The sequence below is a fragment of the Chiloscyllium punctatum genome, chromosome 20 (assembly GCF_047496795.1).
Source record: "Chiloscyllium punctatum isolate Juve2018m chromosome 20, sChiPun1.3, whole genome shotgun sequence".
Lineage (NCBI taxonomy): Eukaryota > Metazoa > Chordata > Chondrichthyes > Orectolobiformes > Hemiscylliidae > Chiloscyllium > Chiloscyllium punctatum.
The window spans coordinates 99,568-117,993 of NC_092758.1; the positions used below are offsets into that span (position 1 = coordinate 99,568).

Here is an 18,426-nt window from a genome sequence, read left to right on the forward strand (position 1 = left end):
GAGAACACTGAGACAGGTGAACCCTGTCGAATTCACTACCACAGAAAACAGCCGAGACCAAAACATTCTGTGAATACATTCTGTACTGTTCTATGTTCCATTTTCTATTGTGTATATCAACCCCAGGTTATTGAGTGAGGCAAGAGAGGAGATTGCTGGGGCCTTGACCAAGATCTTTGAATCCTCATTAGCTACTGGAGAGGTCCCAGAGGACTGGCGATTAGCTAATGTTCCTCTATTCAAGAAGAGAAATAGGGATAATCCAGGAAACTATAGACCAATGAGTCTCACATCGGTGGTTGGGAAGCTACTGAAGAGAATTCTTAGCGATTGGATTTATGTGCACTTGGAAAAGCATGGTCTAATTAGGGACAGCCAGCATGGCTTTGTGCAGGGCAGGTCATGTCTTACTAACATTGTTGAATTTTTTGAGGAGGTGATGAAGATGATCAAGAGAAGATGATCCTGCTCGTTGGATGCTGCCTGAACTGCTGTGCTCTTCCAGCACCACTAATCCAGTACTCTTGCAGTCAGGCCGTTCCATGCCCCTACTCCTCTCTAAGTAAAGGAACTACCCCTGACATCTGTCCTAAATGTATCACTCCTCAATTTAAAGTTATGCCCCCTTATGTTAGCCTTTACCATCATCTTATATGTCTCAATTAAGTCACCTCTCAACCTTTTTCTCTCCAACAAAAATAGCCTCAGTTCCCTCAGCATTCTTTCCATACCAGACAACATCCTATTAAATCTCCTCTGAAAACTTTCCAAAGCTTCCACATCCTTTCTATAATGCGGTGACCAGTACTGGATGCAATACTCCAGGGGTGGCCTTACCAGTGTCTTGTTCAGCTGAAGCATGACCTTGTGACTCCCAAACTCAATCTCCCTACCAATAAACGGCAACACACCATATGCCTTCTTAACAACCCTATCAACCTGGGTGGCAACTTCCATGGATTTATGCACTTGGACACCAAGATCTCTCTGTTCATCTACACTGCCAAGAAGTTTACTATTAGCCCAGTACTATGCATTCCTGTTACTTCTTCCAAAGTGAACTACCTCACACTTTTCAACATTACACTCCATTTGCGACTCTCAGAAGAGCCAGGAGGAGACATGAAAAGTTGTTGGCGGATAGGATCAGGGTTAACCCTAAGGCTTTCCATAGGTATGTCAGGAATAAAAGAATGACGAGAGTTAAATTAGGGCCAATCAAGGATAATCGTGGGAAGTTGTGTGTGGAGTCAGAGGAGATAGAGGAAGCACTAAATAAATATTTTTTGACAGTATTCACTATAGAAAATGAAAATGTTGGCAAGGAAGATACAGAGATACTTGCATCTAGACTAGAAGAGATTGAGGTTCACCAGGAAGAGGTATTAGAAATACTGCAGAGTGTGAAAATAGACAAGCCCCCTTGTCTGGAGTCCTAGGATCCTCTGGTAAGCAAGGGAAGAGATTGCCGAGCCTTTGCCATTGATCTTCAAATCATCATTGTCTACCGGAATAGTGCCTGAGGACTGGAGGATAGCAAATGTGGTTCCGTTGTTCAAAAAGGGTAGTAGAGACAGCCCTGGTAATTACAGACCAGTGAGTCTCACTTCAGTTGTTGGTAAAGTGTTGGAAAAGGTTATAAGAGATAGGATTTATAACCATCTAGAAAAGAATAATCTGATCAGGGAGTCAGCACAGTTTTGTGAAGGGTAGGTCATGCCTAATGAATCTTATTGAGTTTTTTTGACAAAGTGACCAAACAGGTAGATGAGAGTAAACAGGTTGATGTGGTGTATATGGATTTCAGCAAGGTGTTCGATAGAGTTCCCCACAGAAGGCTATTATACAAAATGCAGAGGAATGGAATTGTGGGAGACATAGCAGCTTGGATCAGTAATTGGCTTGCTGAAAGAAAACAGAGTTGTAGTTGATGGAACATGTTTATCTTGGTGTACAGTTAGTAGCAACTTACCGCAAGGGTCGGTGTTGGGTCCACTGCTGTTCGCCATTTTTATAAATGACCTGGATGAGGGCTTAGAAGGGTGTGTTAGTAAATTTGCAGATGACACTAAGGTCGGTGGAGCTGTGGATAGTGGCGAAGGATGTAGTAGGTTGCAGAGAACATAGATAGGATGTAGAGCTGGGCTGAGAGGTGGCAAATGGAGTTTAATGTGGACACGTGTGAGATGATACACTTTGGACGGAGTAATCAGAATGCAAAGTACTGAGCTAATGGTAGGATTCTTAGGAGTGCAGATGAGCAGAGAGATCGTGGTGTCCATGTACACAGATCCCTGAAAGTTGTTACCCAGATTGACAGGGTTGTTAAGAAGGCATACAGTGTTTTGGCCTTTATTAACAGAGGGATTGAGTTTCGGAATCAGGAGGTTATGCTGCAGCTGTACAAAGCTCTGGTACAGCCACACTTGGAGTATTGTGTATAGTTCTGGTCACTGCATTATAAGAAGAATGTGGAAGCTTTGGAAAGGATGCAGAGGAGATTTACTAGGATGTTGCCTGGTATGGAACGAATGTCTTACGAGGAAAGGCTGAGGGCCTTGAGGCTGTTCTCGTTAGAGAGAAGAAAGTTGAGAGGTGACTTAATAGAGACATACAAGATAATCCGAGGGTTAGATAGGGTGGACAGGGAGAGCCTTTTTCTAAGTATGGGGACGGCAAACATGAGGGGACACAACTGAGGGGAGATAGGTATAAGACAGATGTCAGAGGTGATTTCTTTATTCAGAGAGTATTAAGGGTATGGAATGTTTTGCTTGAAACGGTAGTAGATTCGCCATGTTTAAGTGCATTTAAGTCGTCATTGGACAGGCATATGGACATACATGGAATAGTGTAGGTGGATGGGCTTCAGATTAGTATGACAGGGTGGTGCAACATCGAGGGCTGAAGGGCCTGTACTGTGCTGTAATGTTCTATTTTCTATGTTCTCAGCCCAGGTCTGCATCTTATCTATGTCCCTCTGTAACCCCCAACATCCATCAGCACTATCCACAACTCTGCCTACCATAGTGTCATCCACAAATTTAGTAACCCACACTTCAATAACCACATCCAGATCATTTATAAAAATTACAAACATCAGTGGCCCCAAAACAGTTCCTTGTGGCACACCACTGGTAACTGAGTTCCAGGATGAACATTTCCCATCAACCACCATACTATGTCTTTTTTCAGTTAGTCAATTTCTGACCTAAGCCACTAAATCACCTTCAATCCAGAAACTCCATATTTTGTGCAAGATTAAGTTGCATGGGATCCATGGTGACTTGGCCAAGTGGATTCAGAATTGGCTTGCCTATAGGAGGCAGAGGGTAGTGATGGAGGGGTGTTTTTCAGGCTGGAGGTTCATGACTCATGGTGTTCCACAGGGATCTGTACCAGGACCTCTGCTGTTATTGATGTATATAAATGACTTGGATGAAAATACAGATTAGTGGGTTCGTAAGCTTGCAGACGTTACAAAAATTGGTGAAGTTGTGGATAGTGTAGAAGGTTGTCAAAGGATACAGAAGTATATAGATCAGTTGCAGTTATGGGCGGAGCAATAGAAATGGAGTTTAATCTGGGTAGGTGTGAGGTGCTGCACTTTGGGAGATCAAATGTGAAGGAAAAGTATACAGTTATTGGCAGGAATCCAAACAACATTGATATACAGAATGATCTTAGGGTTCAAGTCCATGGCTCCCTGAAAGTGGCCATGCAAGTAGATAGGTTAAAAAAAAGGGATATGACATGCTTGCCTTTACTGGTCGTGGAATTGAACACAAGAGTCAGGATGTCATGTTGCAGCTTTATAAGACTTTGGTTAGAGTTTTGCATTCACTTCTGATCGCCATATTACAGGAAGGATGTGGAGGTTTAAGAGAGGGTGCAAAAGAAGTTTACTAGGATTCCACCTGGAGTAGAGGGTATGAGCTATAAGGAGAGGCTAGAAGAACTCAGGTTGTTTTCTCTAGAATGGCAGAGGCTGAGGGGAGATTTGATAGAAGTCTATAATATTATGATGTTCATAGATAGGGTTGATAGTCAGAATCTTCTCCCCAGAGTTCAGATACATTTATACATTTAAGGTGAAAGGAGGAAAGTTCAAATGAAATGTGAGGGGCAAGCTTTTTACACAGAGAGTGGAATGAGTCTGGAATGCACTGCCGGGGTGGTGGTGGAGGCAGATACAATAGAGGCTTTTAAGAGACTTTTAGAAAAGCACATGAATATGCAAAAAATGGAGGGATATGGACCAAGGGCAGGCAGAAAAGATTAGTTTAATTTGGTGTCATGTTCAGCACATCATCGTGGGCTGAATGGCTTGTTCCTGTGCTGTACTGTTCTATGTTCTAATTCAACAAGGAGTCAGATACAGCTCTTCAGGTTAAAAGAATCAAAGGATACAGAGGGAAACACACGGATAGTCTATTCCTTTGGATGATCAGCCATGATCATAATGAATGGCAGAGCAGGCTTAAAGGGTCAAATGGCTGACTCCAGCTGCTGTTTTATACGCTTTTATGTTTCTATGATCTGATTGTGTGTATATGGTTATGACGGGCATGGACAGGGTGGATAGAGATCATTGGCTCACCTGAAATAAAGGGTTAATAACAAGGGGACATAATTTTATGGTGAGATACTGGAGGAGTGGAAGAGATTTTGGGACTTTATTTCGCAAAGGGGGTGGTGGGAATCTAGAATGCATTGCCTGTGAGGATTGTGTAGACATGAGACCTCACAACCTTTAAAAAAATACTTTGATGAGCACTTGAAATAACATTCAGTGCCATGGGTTAAGATCTGGAAAGGGGATTAGTGTAGATTTAGAATAGTTTTTGTTTGTGCAGATTCAATTGACTGAATGCCTTTTTAAATGTGGTATGATTTTATAAATGGCGCAGTTATGATGTTTAAAATGACAGTACAATATATCCTCATGATGAAATACAATATGAAGGAAACAAAGAAGGAACTAACTATTTGGTTCAGAAAGCCAAAGTCTGAGTTGAAATAAATTGATCCTTGGCTTTTCTCCCTTGACCTTCATCCTCTTTATTTTAAGCAGCAATAAGTTCCTTCCTCGACCACACTTGAATCAAACTGAGTTTGATTGGCAGCTCAGTGAGGCAATCTTTGAAGCTGGGAGAGGCTGATGTAAAGTTTCACTTGAATGTCAGTGCAAGTGAGTTTAGAATTAAAGAAATCTCTCTTTATACAAATCAAATTAACTTGTAAACTGAAAGTAGGCAAATAACAAGAGAAATATTTATTCAGTTTATTCTTTATGGTAAGACAAGCAGCAGAGTTTTTTTTGTGATTTGCAAATCCACAAACATACTTTGTTTAGATATGAATTTCAAAAAATGTTTCCTGATTTACAACTAGTCTTATCTGAATAGAATACTTTTAAAATTGTCTTTCAGAAAAAAAGGGAAGCATTCTAAGATTGAGATGAGGAAGAATTTATTCTCTCAGAAGACTGTGAGTCTTTTGGAATTCTTTGCCACATAGAGATGTGAGGCCAGAGTCTTTGTGTATATTTAAGGTTGAGATGGAAAGATTCTTGATCAATTGAGGAATCCAGAGTTAAGGGGAAAGGGCAGGAATGTAGATATGCGGAACATTGGCTCAACCATGATCCTACACAATGGCACAGCAGGCTTGAGGGGCTTCTCCTGTTTCTATTCGTTATGGTCTTATACAAGTAATGTTCTAATATTCAGTTCATAAAATAGTTACGGCCACTGGACCATTCTAGCAGTTATTTAGAGACTGAGCAGTGAAAGTGTACTCTTTATTGTAGTGTACATAGAGTTTACTTGGAGTAACCAATGACACACAACCTAAGATAATATTGGGCATGGACCTAAGATTTCTAATAATATGGAAGCTTATTTCTGAGAAGTTAAAAATAACTGTCATAGATGCTTCCTTTTATAAGTTACATAAGATGTGTTGCTTATTATATCAGTGGCACTGGATACAGTGGACTGGAAGCTGGAAGAACATTGCATCACCTTGGCAATTAGGATGAATTTCATAGTTCTACATCATTAGAAGAGAATGTTTTGAAATATAGGCATGCATTTGAAGTAAATCATCATATGTTAGTAGTAATGAAGATGTGGGTGTACTTTAAGGGAGTTAAAAGCAGTAGAACTACTGGACACAACACCAAGTGTTCTCAATAAGGTAATACTGTAACACTTGGTTAAACAACTTGATTAACTCATTATATGAAGACAAGAAAAAATTCAAATTTGGCCAATCAGTTTAAATTATATCCCCAAAAATTCCAAACTTCAATTCAGTTTGAATTGAGTATATTGACAGTCTTAAAAGCTATTGACACAATCCGATGCTTTGGGGGTACAAGACTGGGGAAAATTGAACAGTTGGGAGGAGAACTGCCAAACCCAGCACGAAAACAGACTGAAAAATAGCTTTCTTAAAAGATAACTTTTCGATCTGTAACCTGTGATGCAAAAAATTCCTAAGGAGAAGAAAAGACGCCATAGGAAGATCCAAATAGAAGAACCGAAAGCTGCCTGGTTTTGAGATAAGAAGTTTTGTAATTCTTAACCGGATGTTTTATCAGACTAGTATTATAGAAGGGAAGGTAAAAGATAGGTGAGAGTGAGGACTTGTACATAGTTGTTAGTTAATTATTCTCTTTTATACTTGAAGAAATTAAATTGTTAATTTTTACTTTAAATAGTTCTTGAATTTGAAGATGATTCTCAAATCTGCCAAGAAAGTTTAGAAGGAAAGAAAAAGGTCATACTTTTAGAAAAAGCAATAAGTTAGATTTGGGTTCAACCAAAGACAAATGTAAAGACAAAAGACAAGGTGAAAGGGTTACCCTTAGGTGTGTCAGAGAAACAGACAAGTGCAGTAGAGGTAGAAAAACAAAGTACAATTAAGGAAAATGGAGTTAGAAGATAAACAAAGAGAGAAAGGAAAGAGAGAGGGAGAGGGAAAGGGAAAGAGAGAGAGAAGAAAGAGAAAGAGAGAGAGAAGAGAGAGAGGAAAAAGAGAGAGAGGGAAAGAGAGAGAGAGAGGAAAAAGAGAGAGAGGAAAAAGAGAGAGAAGGTTCTTAGCTGAGCAAAGAGAGAGAGATAAAAGGAGAGACAAAAGCCAGTTTTAGTAGTCCTTATCAAATTGAGAAAAAGTTGTCAGGTGAACTGTTTAGTAAAGATGCCAGATAGAAGAAAAAGGTATCAAGTATGTCATGTGAACATGTTGAAACCATATTATCCTACAGAGAAAGAATTGGAGAAACAGGTGTTAGTTACTGCCCTACAGAGTGAGGAATCAAATCCAGACGATATGGATTTTGGGGTGCCTCAAAAGATTAAAAAATGAAGAAGTCCTTGAGGAATGGGATACATTAGTAAGTTATCTGTCTCAGGAGCACGGAACACAGTTGAAAGATTTGTTACTGCAGTACAAGGACATATATAAAAATCAGATGGGGAGGACTAATGCTATTGTAGAACAAAGAAGAGAACAAAGAAGAACAAAGAAAATTTACAGCCTCGGAACAGGCCCTTCTGCCCTCCAAGCCTTAGCCGATCCAAATCTACTGTTTAAAGCTGTTACCCAATTCCTAAGCATCTGTATCCCTCTGCTCCCCATCTACTCATGCATCTGTCCAGATGCATCTTAAATGAATCTACCGTGCCTGCCTCTACCATTTCTACTGGCAACTGGATTTGAAGTTCATTCTCAAATCTGGTTCCAGACACCCACCACCCTCTGTGTAAAGTACTTGCCGCGTGTATCCCCCTTAAATGTTTTACCTCTCACCTTGAAAGCATGACCTCTCATTATTGAATTCTTCACCCTTGGAAAAAGCTTATCTCTATCTACCCTGTCTATACCATTAATGATTTTGTAATCAGGTCCCCCCTCAATCTTCTTTTTTCTCATGAAAACAATCCTAACCTACTCAACCTCTCTTCATAGCTAGCACCTTCCAGACCAGGCAACATCCTCTTAAACCTTCTCTGTACCCTCTCCAAAGCATCCACATCCTTTTGGTAATGTGGCAACCAGAACTGGACGCAGTATTCTAAATGCAGCCAAACCAAAATCTTGCACAATTTTAATATGACCTGCCAGCTCTTATACGCAATACCTTGTCCTATGAAGGCAAGCAGACCATATGGCTTCTTGACCACTCTATCCATCTGTGTAGCCACCTTCAGGGTACAATGGACTTGCACTCCCTGATCTCTCTGTTCATCAAGTTTTCCCAAGACTCTTCCGTTTACTGTATAATTCACTCTAGAATTAGACTTCCCAAAATGCATCACCTCACATTTGCCCAGGTTGAACTCCATCTGCCACTTATCTGCTCAACTCTCCGGTCTATCTATATTCTCCTGCATTCTTTGACAGTCCCCTATGCTTTCTGCTACTCCACCAATCTTCATGCCATCTGCAAACTTACTGATCAGACTAACAGTGCCCTCTTCCAGATCATTTATGTATATCATAAACAACAGTGGCCCAAAAACTGACCCCTGTGGGACACCACTGGTCACCTTTCTCCATTTCGAGAAACTCCTTTCAGCTACTACTTTCTGTCTCCTGTTGCTCAACCAGTTCTTCATCCATATAGCTAGTATACCCTGCACACCATGTGACTTCACTTTCTCCATTCGTTTCCCATGGGGAACCTTATCAAACACCTTACTAAAGTCCATGTATATGACATCAACAGCCCTTCCTTCATCTATCAAGTTGGTCACTTCCTCAAAGAACTCTACTAAGTTGGTAAGGCATGATCTTGCCTGCACAAAACTATGTTGTCTATCACTGAAAAGCCCATTCTTTTCCGAGTATATATCCGTTAGTACCTTCTCCAGCAACCTTCCCACCACTGATGTCAGGCTCACTGATCTGTAGTTACCTGGAATATGGCAGAAGTGTACTGTAGATGCTGGAGATTAGAGTCAAGGTTAGAGTGTTGCTGGAAAAGCACAGCAGGCCAGGCAGCATCCGAGGAGCAGGAAAATTGACTTTTCAGGCAAAAGCCCTTCATCAGGAAATACTGATACAGTGCTTTTGCCCGAAATGTCAATTTTCCTGCTCCTCGGATGCTGCCTGGCCTGCTGTGTTTTTCCAGCACCACATTTTTCAACTTTGGTACTCCAGCATCTGCAGTCCTCACTTTCTCCTCCTTACTTGGAATATCCCTACTACTCTTCTTGTAGAGGGGGACAACATGAGCAACCCTCCAGTCATCTGGCACTTCACCTGTGTTTAAGGATGCTACAAAGGTATCTATTGTTAGTAGCTAGTAGTTTACAGTATAGCAAAAACTTTAATAGCTCACAGTTTACATCAAATTGAATTATGTACAAACAGAAAAAGAATGTACTTACCAAATAAACTTAATCATATTCCCTGATAACACTGTTTGAAATAGTGGCTCACCTGCAGCTTCTTTCCATTGTAAGTGGAAAGCCATCATAAAAACTGGGTCATCAATTTCTCTGAAAAACCTCTTGAGAACATCAGTGACATCTTCAATGAAGTGTTCCCCTGTCCTTAGCTTCACATTCCTGGCATCTTTTCGAAACTCATCCATCAGGAGTTTGATGCGAGACTTGGCTCCATTTTTCCTGTAAATCCCCTCATGCCGCAGACCTGTGAGGAACAGTAGGGTTAATTACACTGAGATCCACCAATCACTGAAACGTTATCTTGGATTTGACCAGGTCAATAATTGGAGAGAACCCACTCTATAGACAATGTGCAAAATAACTGCATGGATTTCTGATCACCACACTTTGGGAGATATGTGAAGACCATGAAGCTATACAGCATAGAAACAACCCAACATGTCTATGCTAATCAATGAACACCAAATTGCACTAATCCCATTTACCTGCACTTAATCCATAACCTACTGTGCTTTGGCATTTTAAGTGCTCTTTCACATATACTTCCAAACTAACACACGCACCCTCTCACAGACCTATACCCCTTTATACTCACATACACACACTCTCACACAGATACCCATAACCACCACCACCCCCCACACATATCCACATACACACATACACATATAAGTTTGTGGGGTGAATCTGTCATAGAAGAATTACATTTTACTTTGTTCAAAAACTGCATGAGTCCAAGCAAGAGTCTGTCAACTGTTTTTTATATTAGAATCAGCCTGACCATTGTGGCACAGACAGTCTCACACAGGGTAGCTCATACCTTCAATACATTATCTGGACATGACACCAACTGTTAAAGTTCACTTCAGAATGTAACTTTTAAAAAGGTTTTGCAATTTACATATGAAAGACCTGAACCCAACATGGTCATTCCAACAGATGAGAGATCTAACAAACAATCCAGGTCTTTTTTCAATATGTAATTTCAGTTACATCACACTGTAAACTTTTGCAATAAATTCTGGGTCTTACTTTCTTACATTCCACAATCACCTGATGAAGGAGCAGCGCTCTGAAAGCTAGTGCTTCCAATTAAACCTGTTGGACTATAACCTGGTGTGTGATTTTTTAACTTTGTACACCCCAGTTGAACACCGGCTTCTCCAAATCATTCTTAACTGCTGTGAGAGTACCTGCCCCCATCACCATCTCAGGCAGCACTTTCCATTTTGTAGTAGAGATCTTGAAATATCTTTGTATCTCCTTTTAGCACATGCAAAGTCTCAGAAGACTGGAAAACAGTCAATGTTGTTCTTTTAGTTAAGAAGGGAAACACGCATAACCTAGGCAATTATAGGCCAGTCAGCCTTCCATCAGTGGTCAGGAAATTTTGGAGAAAATCTTAGGGGCAGGATCGACTCACATTTGAAAAAGAATAGACTTATTAGGGATAGTCAGCATGGCTGTGTGCGGGGGAACGTTGTGTCACGTAAACTTGATTTTTTTTGAGGAAGTGAAGAAGGTGATTGATAAGTTTAGGGCAGTAGATATTGTCCACATGGACTTTATTAAAGCAATTGACATGGTCTGTCATGGTAGGCTGGTCCAGAAGATGAAATCCCATGGAATACATAGTGTGTTGGTTGGATACAAGATTGCCTCAGTCATAGAACACAGATGATAGTTAAGGCAGCACATTTTTCTGACTGAAGGTCTGTAACCAGTCCTGCTCCACAATCAGTGCACTATTGTTTGTAATACATATAAATGATTTGGATGAAAATGTATGCGGTCTGATTGGAAAGATTAAAGATCACACAAAAATTAGTGGAGTTGTGGATAGTGTCAAAGGATACAGCAGGATATAGATCAGTTGGAAAATTGAGCAGAGAAATGACAGATGGAGTTTAGTCTGGAAAAGTATGAGGTGAAGCATTTGGGAGATCTAGTGCAAAAGGAAAGTAAACAATAAATTGCAGGACTCTTAACAGCATTGATATACAGAGGAAAACTCAGTTAGGGCGCTTGAGAGTTACAAGGAAGTCAGGAAAGACCTAAAAAGAGAGCTCAGAAGAGCCAGGAGGGGACATGAGAAGTTGTTGGCGGATAGGATCAGGGTTAACCCGAAGGCTTTCCATAGGTATGTCAGGACTAAAAGAATAATGAGAGTTAAATTAGTACCAATCAAGGATAATAGTGGGAAGTTGTGTGTGGAGTCAGAGGAGATAGGGGAAGCACTAAATAAATATTTTTCAACAGTGTTCACTATAGAAAATGAAAATGTTGGTGAGGAAGATACAGACATACTTGCATCTAGACTAGAAGAGATTGAGGTTAACAAGAAAGAGGCATTAGAAATACTGCAGAGTGTGAAAATAGACAAGTCCCCTGGGCTGGATGGGATCTATCCTAGGATCCTCTGGGAAGCAAGGGAAGAAATTGCTGAGCCTTTGCCATTGATCTTCAAATCATCATTGTCTACTGGAATAGTACCCGAGGACTGGAGGATAGCAAATGTGGTTCCTTTGTTCAAAAAGGGTAGTAGAGACAACCCTGGTAGTTACAAACCAGTGAGTCTCACTTCAGTTGTTGGTAAAGTGTTGGAAAATGTTATAAGAGATAGGATTTATAACCATCTAGAAAAGAATAATCTGATCAGGGACAGTCAGCACGGTTTTGTGAAGGGTAGGTCGTGTCTAACGAATCTTATTGAGTTTTTTTGACAAAGTGACCAAATAGGTAGATGAGAGTAAACAGGTTGATGTGGTGTATATGGATTTCAGCAAGGCGTTCGATAAGGTTCCCCACAGCAGGCTATTATACAAAATGCCGTGGAATGGGATTGTGGGAGACACAGCAGTTTGGATCAGTAATTGGCTTTCTGAAAGAAAATAGAGAGTTGTAGTTGATGGAACATGTTCATCTTGGTGTCCAGTTAGTAGCAGCATACCGCAAGGGTCGGTGTTGGGTCCACTGCTGTTCGTCATTTTTATAAATGACCTGGATGAGGGCTTAGAAGGGTGGGTTAGTAAATTTGTGGATGACACTAAGGTCGGTGGAGTTGTGGATAGTGATGAAGGATGTAGTAGGTTGCAAAGAGACATAGATAGGATGCAGAGTTGGGCTGAGAGGTGGCAAATGGAGTTGAATGTGGACAAGTGTGAGGTGATACACTTTGGCCGGAGTAATCGGAATGCAAAGTACTGGGCTAATGGTAGGACTCTTGGGAGTGCAGATGAGCAGAGAGATCTTGGTGTCCATGTACACAGATCCCTGAAAGTTGCCACCCAGATTGACAGGGTTGTTAAGAAGGCATACAGTGTTTTGGCCTTTATTAATAGAGGGATTGAATTTCGGAATCAGGAGGTTATGCTGCAGCTGTACAAAGCTCTGGTACGGCCACACTTGGAGTATTGTGTACAGTTCTGGTCACCGCATTATAAGAAGGATGTGGAAGCTTTGGAAAGGGTGCAGAGGAGATTTACTAGGATGTTGCCTGGATGGAAGGAATGTCTTGTGAGGAAAGGCTGAGGGCCTTGAGGCTGTTCTCGTTAGAGAGAAGAAGGTTGAGAGGTGACTTAATAGAGACATACAAGATAATCAGAGAGTTAGATAGGGTGGACAGGGAGAGCCTTTTTCCAAGTATGGGGATGGCAAACACGAGGGGACAAAACTTTAAAATGAGGGGAGATAGGTCTAAGACAGATGTCAGGGGTAGTTTCTTTCCTCAGAGAGTAGTAAGGATATGGAATGTTTTGCCTGCAACGGTAGTAGATTCACCATGTTTAAGTGCATTTAAGTCGTCGTTGGACAGGGAAATGGACGTACATGGAATAGTGTAGGTGGGATGGGCTTCAGATTAGTATGACAGGGCAGTGCAACATCGAGAACCGAAGGGCCTGTACTGCGCTGTAATGTTCCATGTTCTGTGTTCTAAACTTGAGGTGCAGGTCCATAGGTCCCTGAAAGTGGCAGTACAAGTGGATAAAGTGCTAAAGTATGCATACAGCATGCTTGCTTTCATCAGTTGGAACACTGAGTATAAAAGTTGGCAGCTCAAGTTGCAGCTGTATAAAATTTTAGTGAGATCACATTTGTAACATTGAGTGCAGCTCTGTTCACCATACCATAGGAAGTATGTGAAGGCCTTGGAGAAGGTGCAAAGGAGGTTTCCCATGATGTTGCCTGGATTGGAATATATTAGCGAGAAGGAAAGGTGAAACAAACTTGAATTGTTTACACTTGAATGTTGGAGGCTGAGGGGCAACCTGATTGAAGCATGTAAAATTATAAGAGGCATGGATAGGGTGGAAGGATCAAATATTAGGGGGCATATTAGGGGGCATTAGTTTAAGGTGAGAGGGGTAAAGTTTAAAGGAGATGGTGGTAAGTGCCTGGAAATTGTTGCTAGGAGAATTGGTAGAAGCAGCATTTAGAGTGCATAAAAGCACAGCATGTCAAGCAGCATCAGAGGAGCAGAAGAGTCAACATTTCAAGCAGGACCCTAGATCAGGACTGAGGAGGGGGAAGTGGGCTGAGAAATAAATAGGAGGGGGTGGATGTGGGGGTGGGAGAAAGGAAGGTGGGATGGTGATAGGTGGATGCAGGTGGGAGGTAATTGAGATTGGTCAGTGGGAAGGGTGAAGCAGATAGATAAGAAGGAAGAGTTTTAAAATCATAGTCAGGTCAATGGGGCAGAATGGAGAGGGAGGGCTAGACCTGGCATGAGGTGGGAATAGTGAGATTTGGAAGCTGGTGAATTCTATGTTGAGGCCATAAGGTTGTAATCTCCCAAGGTGGAAGATGAGGTGTTCTTTTTCCAGTTTGCATGTGGTCTTTTTTTGACAGTGGAAGAGGCCAGAAGGGACACGTCATTGGGAGAATGGAAGGGGGAGCTGAAATGGCTGGCAACAGAGAGGTGGGATTCATTGGAGTATCCAGACCATAGATTTTCCCTGAACTGGCCCCTGAGTTTGCACTCTGTCTCTCTGATGTAGAAGAGAGACCATATTGGGAGCAACAGATGCAGAAAATCAGATTACAAGAATCGGAGGTGATTCTCTATTGGACTTGGAATGATTATCTGGAGCCTTGGATGGAAGTAAGAGGGAGGTGTGGTGGCAGGCGTTGGACCTCCTGCGACTGCTGGCAAAGGTTCCAGTTGTGATGGAGAGGTTGGAGGGTAGTGTGGACCTAATGGGAGAGTTGTGGAGGGAACGGTCGCTACAGAAAGTGGATAGGGGAGAGGAAGGAAATATCTTTTTAGTGTTGGGGTCAGACTCCAGGTAGCAAACTGCAGGTGACTGCACACTGCAGAGACATTTAAACAGACACATTAACTTACAGAGAATAGAGGGATATGGACCATATGCAGGTGTTTGGGATTAGTTTCGAAGACAGTATGGTTGGCACAGACACCGACACAGATACAGAGGACTGAAGGACCTGTTCCTGTGCTGTGCTGTTCTGCTTCTACCAAACTCTGGGTGAAACAAACCTTTTCTCAGATCTCCTCTAAACCATTTATTCCTCATCTGAAACTGATGCCCTCTGGTCTTAGACTTGTCTGCCATAAAGAAAAGATTCTCATAATTTACTTGGCCAATGTTTCTCATCATTTTTTACACTCAATCAGGTTAATCTCTCAGCCTCCACTGCTCCAAGGAAAATGAACCCAACCTATCCAGTTTCTCACAACTGAGATTTTCCATCCCAGACAACATCCTGATGAATCACTGCACCCTCTCCAGATGCAATCACATCCTTCTGATAGTGTGGCAACTAGAAATGCACATAGAATTCCAACTGTGGGCTAACCAATGGTTTACAATGTTGTAACAATAATTCCTTGCACGTATATTCTATACCCCAGTTAATGAAGGTAAACATGATATATGCTTCTTTCAACACACAGTCCACCTGTGCTGACACCTTCAGGCGTCTATGGACTTGAACACAAAGGTCTCTTTGTCCGTTAGTACTCCCGAGGAATTTGCCATTCATTGTATATATTCTTTCATTCTTTCATTCTGCAAAATGCAGCACCTCATACTTGTCAGGATTAAATTCCATCTGCCATTGCTCTGCCCAAAATACCAACTGATCAATATCAGACTATAGCCTAAAACCATCCTCCTCACTAACAACAACACCACCAATTTTTGAATCTGCTATGGCCCCAGCAATCTCCTCCCTCACTTCCCATATCAGCATGAAAGACATAGAATATGGAACACTACTGTGCAGTACAGGCCCTCCTGATGTTGCACCAACCTGTGAAACCAATCTGAAGCTGATCGATCCGACACAATTCAAACTTCATCTGTATGTTTATCCAATGATCATTTAATTGCCCTTCATGTGGGCTGGTCGAATACTGTTGCAGGCAGTGCATTCCATGCCCCTACTACTCTCTGAATAAAGAAACTACCTCTGACATCTGTCCTGTATCTATTACCCCTCAATTTAAAGCTATGCCCCCTCATGCTAGCCATCACCATCTGAGGAAAAAGGCCATCACTGTCCAACCTATCTAACCCTCTAATTATCTTAAATGTCTTAATTAACCTTCTTCTCTCTCATGAAAACAGCCTTAAGTCCCTCAGGCTTTCCTCATAAGACCTTCCCTCCATACCAGGCAACATCCGAGTAAATCTCCTTTGCACCCTTTCCAAAGCTGCCACATCCTTCTTTCCATTTGGTGATTAGAACTGTACACAATACTCCAAGTGCAACTGCATCAGAGTTTTGTACAGCTGCAACATGACCTCGTGGCTCTGAAACTTAATCCCTCTACCAATATAAGCTAACACACCGTATGCCTTCTTAACAACCCTATCAACCTGGGTGGCAACTTTCAGGGATCTATGTACATGGACACTGAGATCTCTCTGCTCATCCATACTACCAAGAATCTTACTCTTTATTCCTGTCGCTCCTTCCAAAGTGAATCACCTCACACTTTTCCACATTAAACTCCATTTGCTACCTCTCAGCCCAGCTCTGCAGCTTATCTATGTCCCTCTGCAACCTTCAACATCCTTCAGCACTATTCACAACTCCACTGACATTAGTGTCACCTGCAAATTTTCTAAACCATCCTTCTGGGCTCTCATCTAGGTCATTTATAAAAATGACGAACAGTAGTGGCTCCAAAACAGATTCTTGTGGTACACCACGAGTAACTGAACTCCAGCATGAACATTTCCCATCAGCCTTCTTTCAGATAGCCAATTTCTGATCCAAACCTCTATGCCTGTTGACAATGATGACATAACGATCAAAGCCAAAGGCTCTGCAATCTTCTCCTTGGCTTCCCAGAGAATCTGAGGATAAATCCAATCTGGCCCAGGGATTTATCTATTTTCACACTTTCCAGAATTGCTAACTCCTCCTCCGTGTGACCTAATTCCCATCTAGTCCAGTAGCGTGTATCTCAGTATTCTCCCTGACAATATTGTCTTTTTCCAGTGTGAATGCTGACAAAAAATATTTGTTTAGCATTTTCCCATCTTCTCAGACTCCACGCATAACTTTCCACTATTATCCTTGATTGGCCCTAATATTTCTCTAGTCATTCTTTCATTCCTGATGTACCTATAGAAAGCTTTAGGGTTTTCCTTGATCCTATCTGCCAACAACTTCTCATGTCCCCTCCTGGCTCTTCTTATCTCTCTCTTCAGGTCTTTCCTGGCTAACCTGTAATTCTGAAGGGCCCAAACTGAGATTTTACATGTCATCCCAGCTTTCATCTTCCTCTTGATAAGAGATTCAATTTCTTTCCATGGCTCCCTCGCTCGACCGCTTCCTCCCTGCCTGACATGTACATACTTATCAAGGATATTCAGTAGCTGTTCCTTGAATAAACTCCACAATTCAATTGTGCCCATCCCCTGCAGTTTCCTTTCCCATCATATGCATCCTAAATCTTGCCTAATTGCATCATAATTGCTTTTCACCCATCTATAACTCTTGCCCTGTGTTATACACCTATCTCTTTCCATCACTAAATTAAACATAACCGAATTGTGGTCACCATCACCAAAGTCTTCATTTATCTATCCAGGTTTATTACCCAGTACCAAATCCAATGTGGCCTCATCCCTTGTTGGCTTGTCTACATACTGTTTTAGGAAACCATCCTGCATACATTTGACAAAAATTGATCCATCTCAAGCATTCGAACTATAGTATTTCCAGCCAATATTTGGAAAGTTAAAGACCCCATCTTTGGAACTATTCAGTGGCCTATAGAAAACTCCCAACAGGGTGACCTCTCATTTCCTATTTCTAACCTCAGTCCATACTACCTCAGTAGGTGATTCCTCAAACGTCCTTTCTGCTACCGTAACACTGTCCTTGACTAACAATGCCACACCTCCCCCTCTTTTACCATCTTCTCTGTTTTTACTGAAACATCTAAATCATGGAACCTGCAACAACCAATCCTGTCCCTCCTCTCTCCATGTCTCTGAAATGGCCACAACATCGAAGTCCCAGATACCAACCCATGCTGCAAGTTCAACCACCTTATTCGGGATGCTCCTGGCATTGAAGTAGATACACTTCAAACCACTTTCCTGCTTGCCGGTGACCTCTTGCTACCTCGAAACCTCTTTTCTGCCCTCACTGCTCTCAACCTTCTGGACACTGGAACTACAATTTAGGTTCCTATTCCCCTGCTGAATTAATTTAAACCCTCCCGAAGTGTATTAGCAAATTTACGCCCCAGAATATTGGTACCCCTCTGGTTCAGGTGTAGACCATTTCATTTGTAGAGGTCCCATCTACCCCGAAATGAGCCCCAATTATTGAGGTATCCAAAACCCTCCCTCCTGCACCATCCCTATAGCCACGTGTTCAACTCCTCTCTCTCCCTATTCCTCGCCTTGCTAGCACGTGGCACTTGCAACAAACCAGAGATAACTCTGTTTGTTCTAGCTCTAAGCTTCCACCCTAGCTTCCAGAATTTCTGCCTTAATTCCCCATCCCTTTTCCTACCAAT

At 41.7% G+C, this 18,426-nt stretch overlaps 1 protein-coding gene across 6 annotated transcripts in view; it reads right to left on the reverse strand.

Moving 5' to 3' along the window:
- Positions 1–18,426, reverse strand: part of arap3 (ArfGAP with RhoGAP domain, ankyrin repeat and PH domain 3) — a 352,080-nt gene that overhangs the window by 89,414 nt on the left and 244,240 nt on the right. For all 6 annotated transcript variants that reach the window (XM_072590235.1, XM_072590229.1, XM_072590232.1 and 3 more), the window contains one exon: positions 9,454–9,666. In XM_072590235.1, the coding sequence (XP_072446336.1) occupies positions 9,454–9,666 (213 nt within the window). The remainder of the gene's footprint in view (positions 1–9,453; positions 9,667–18,426) is intronic.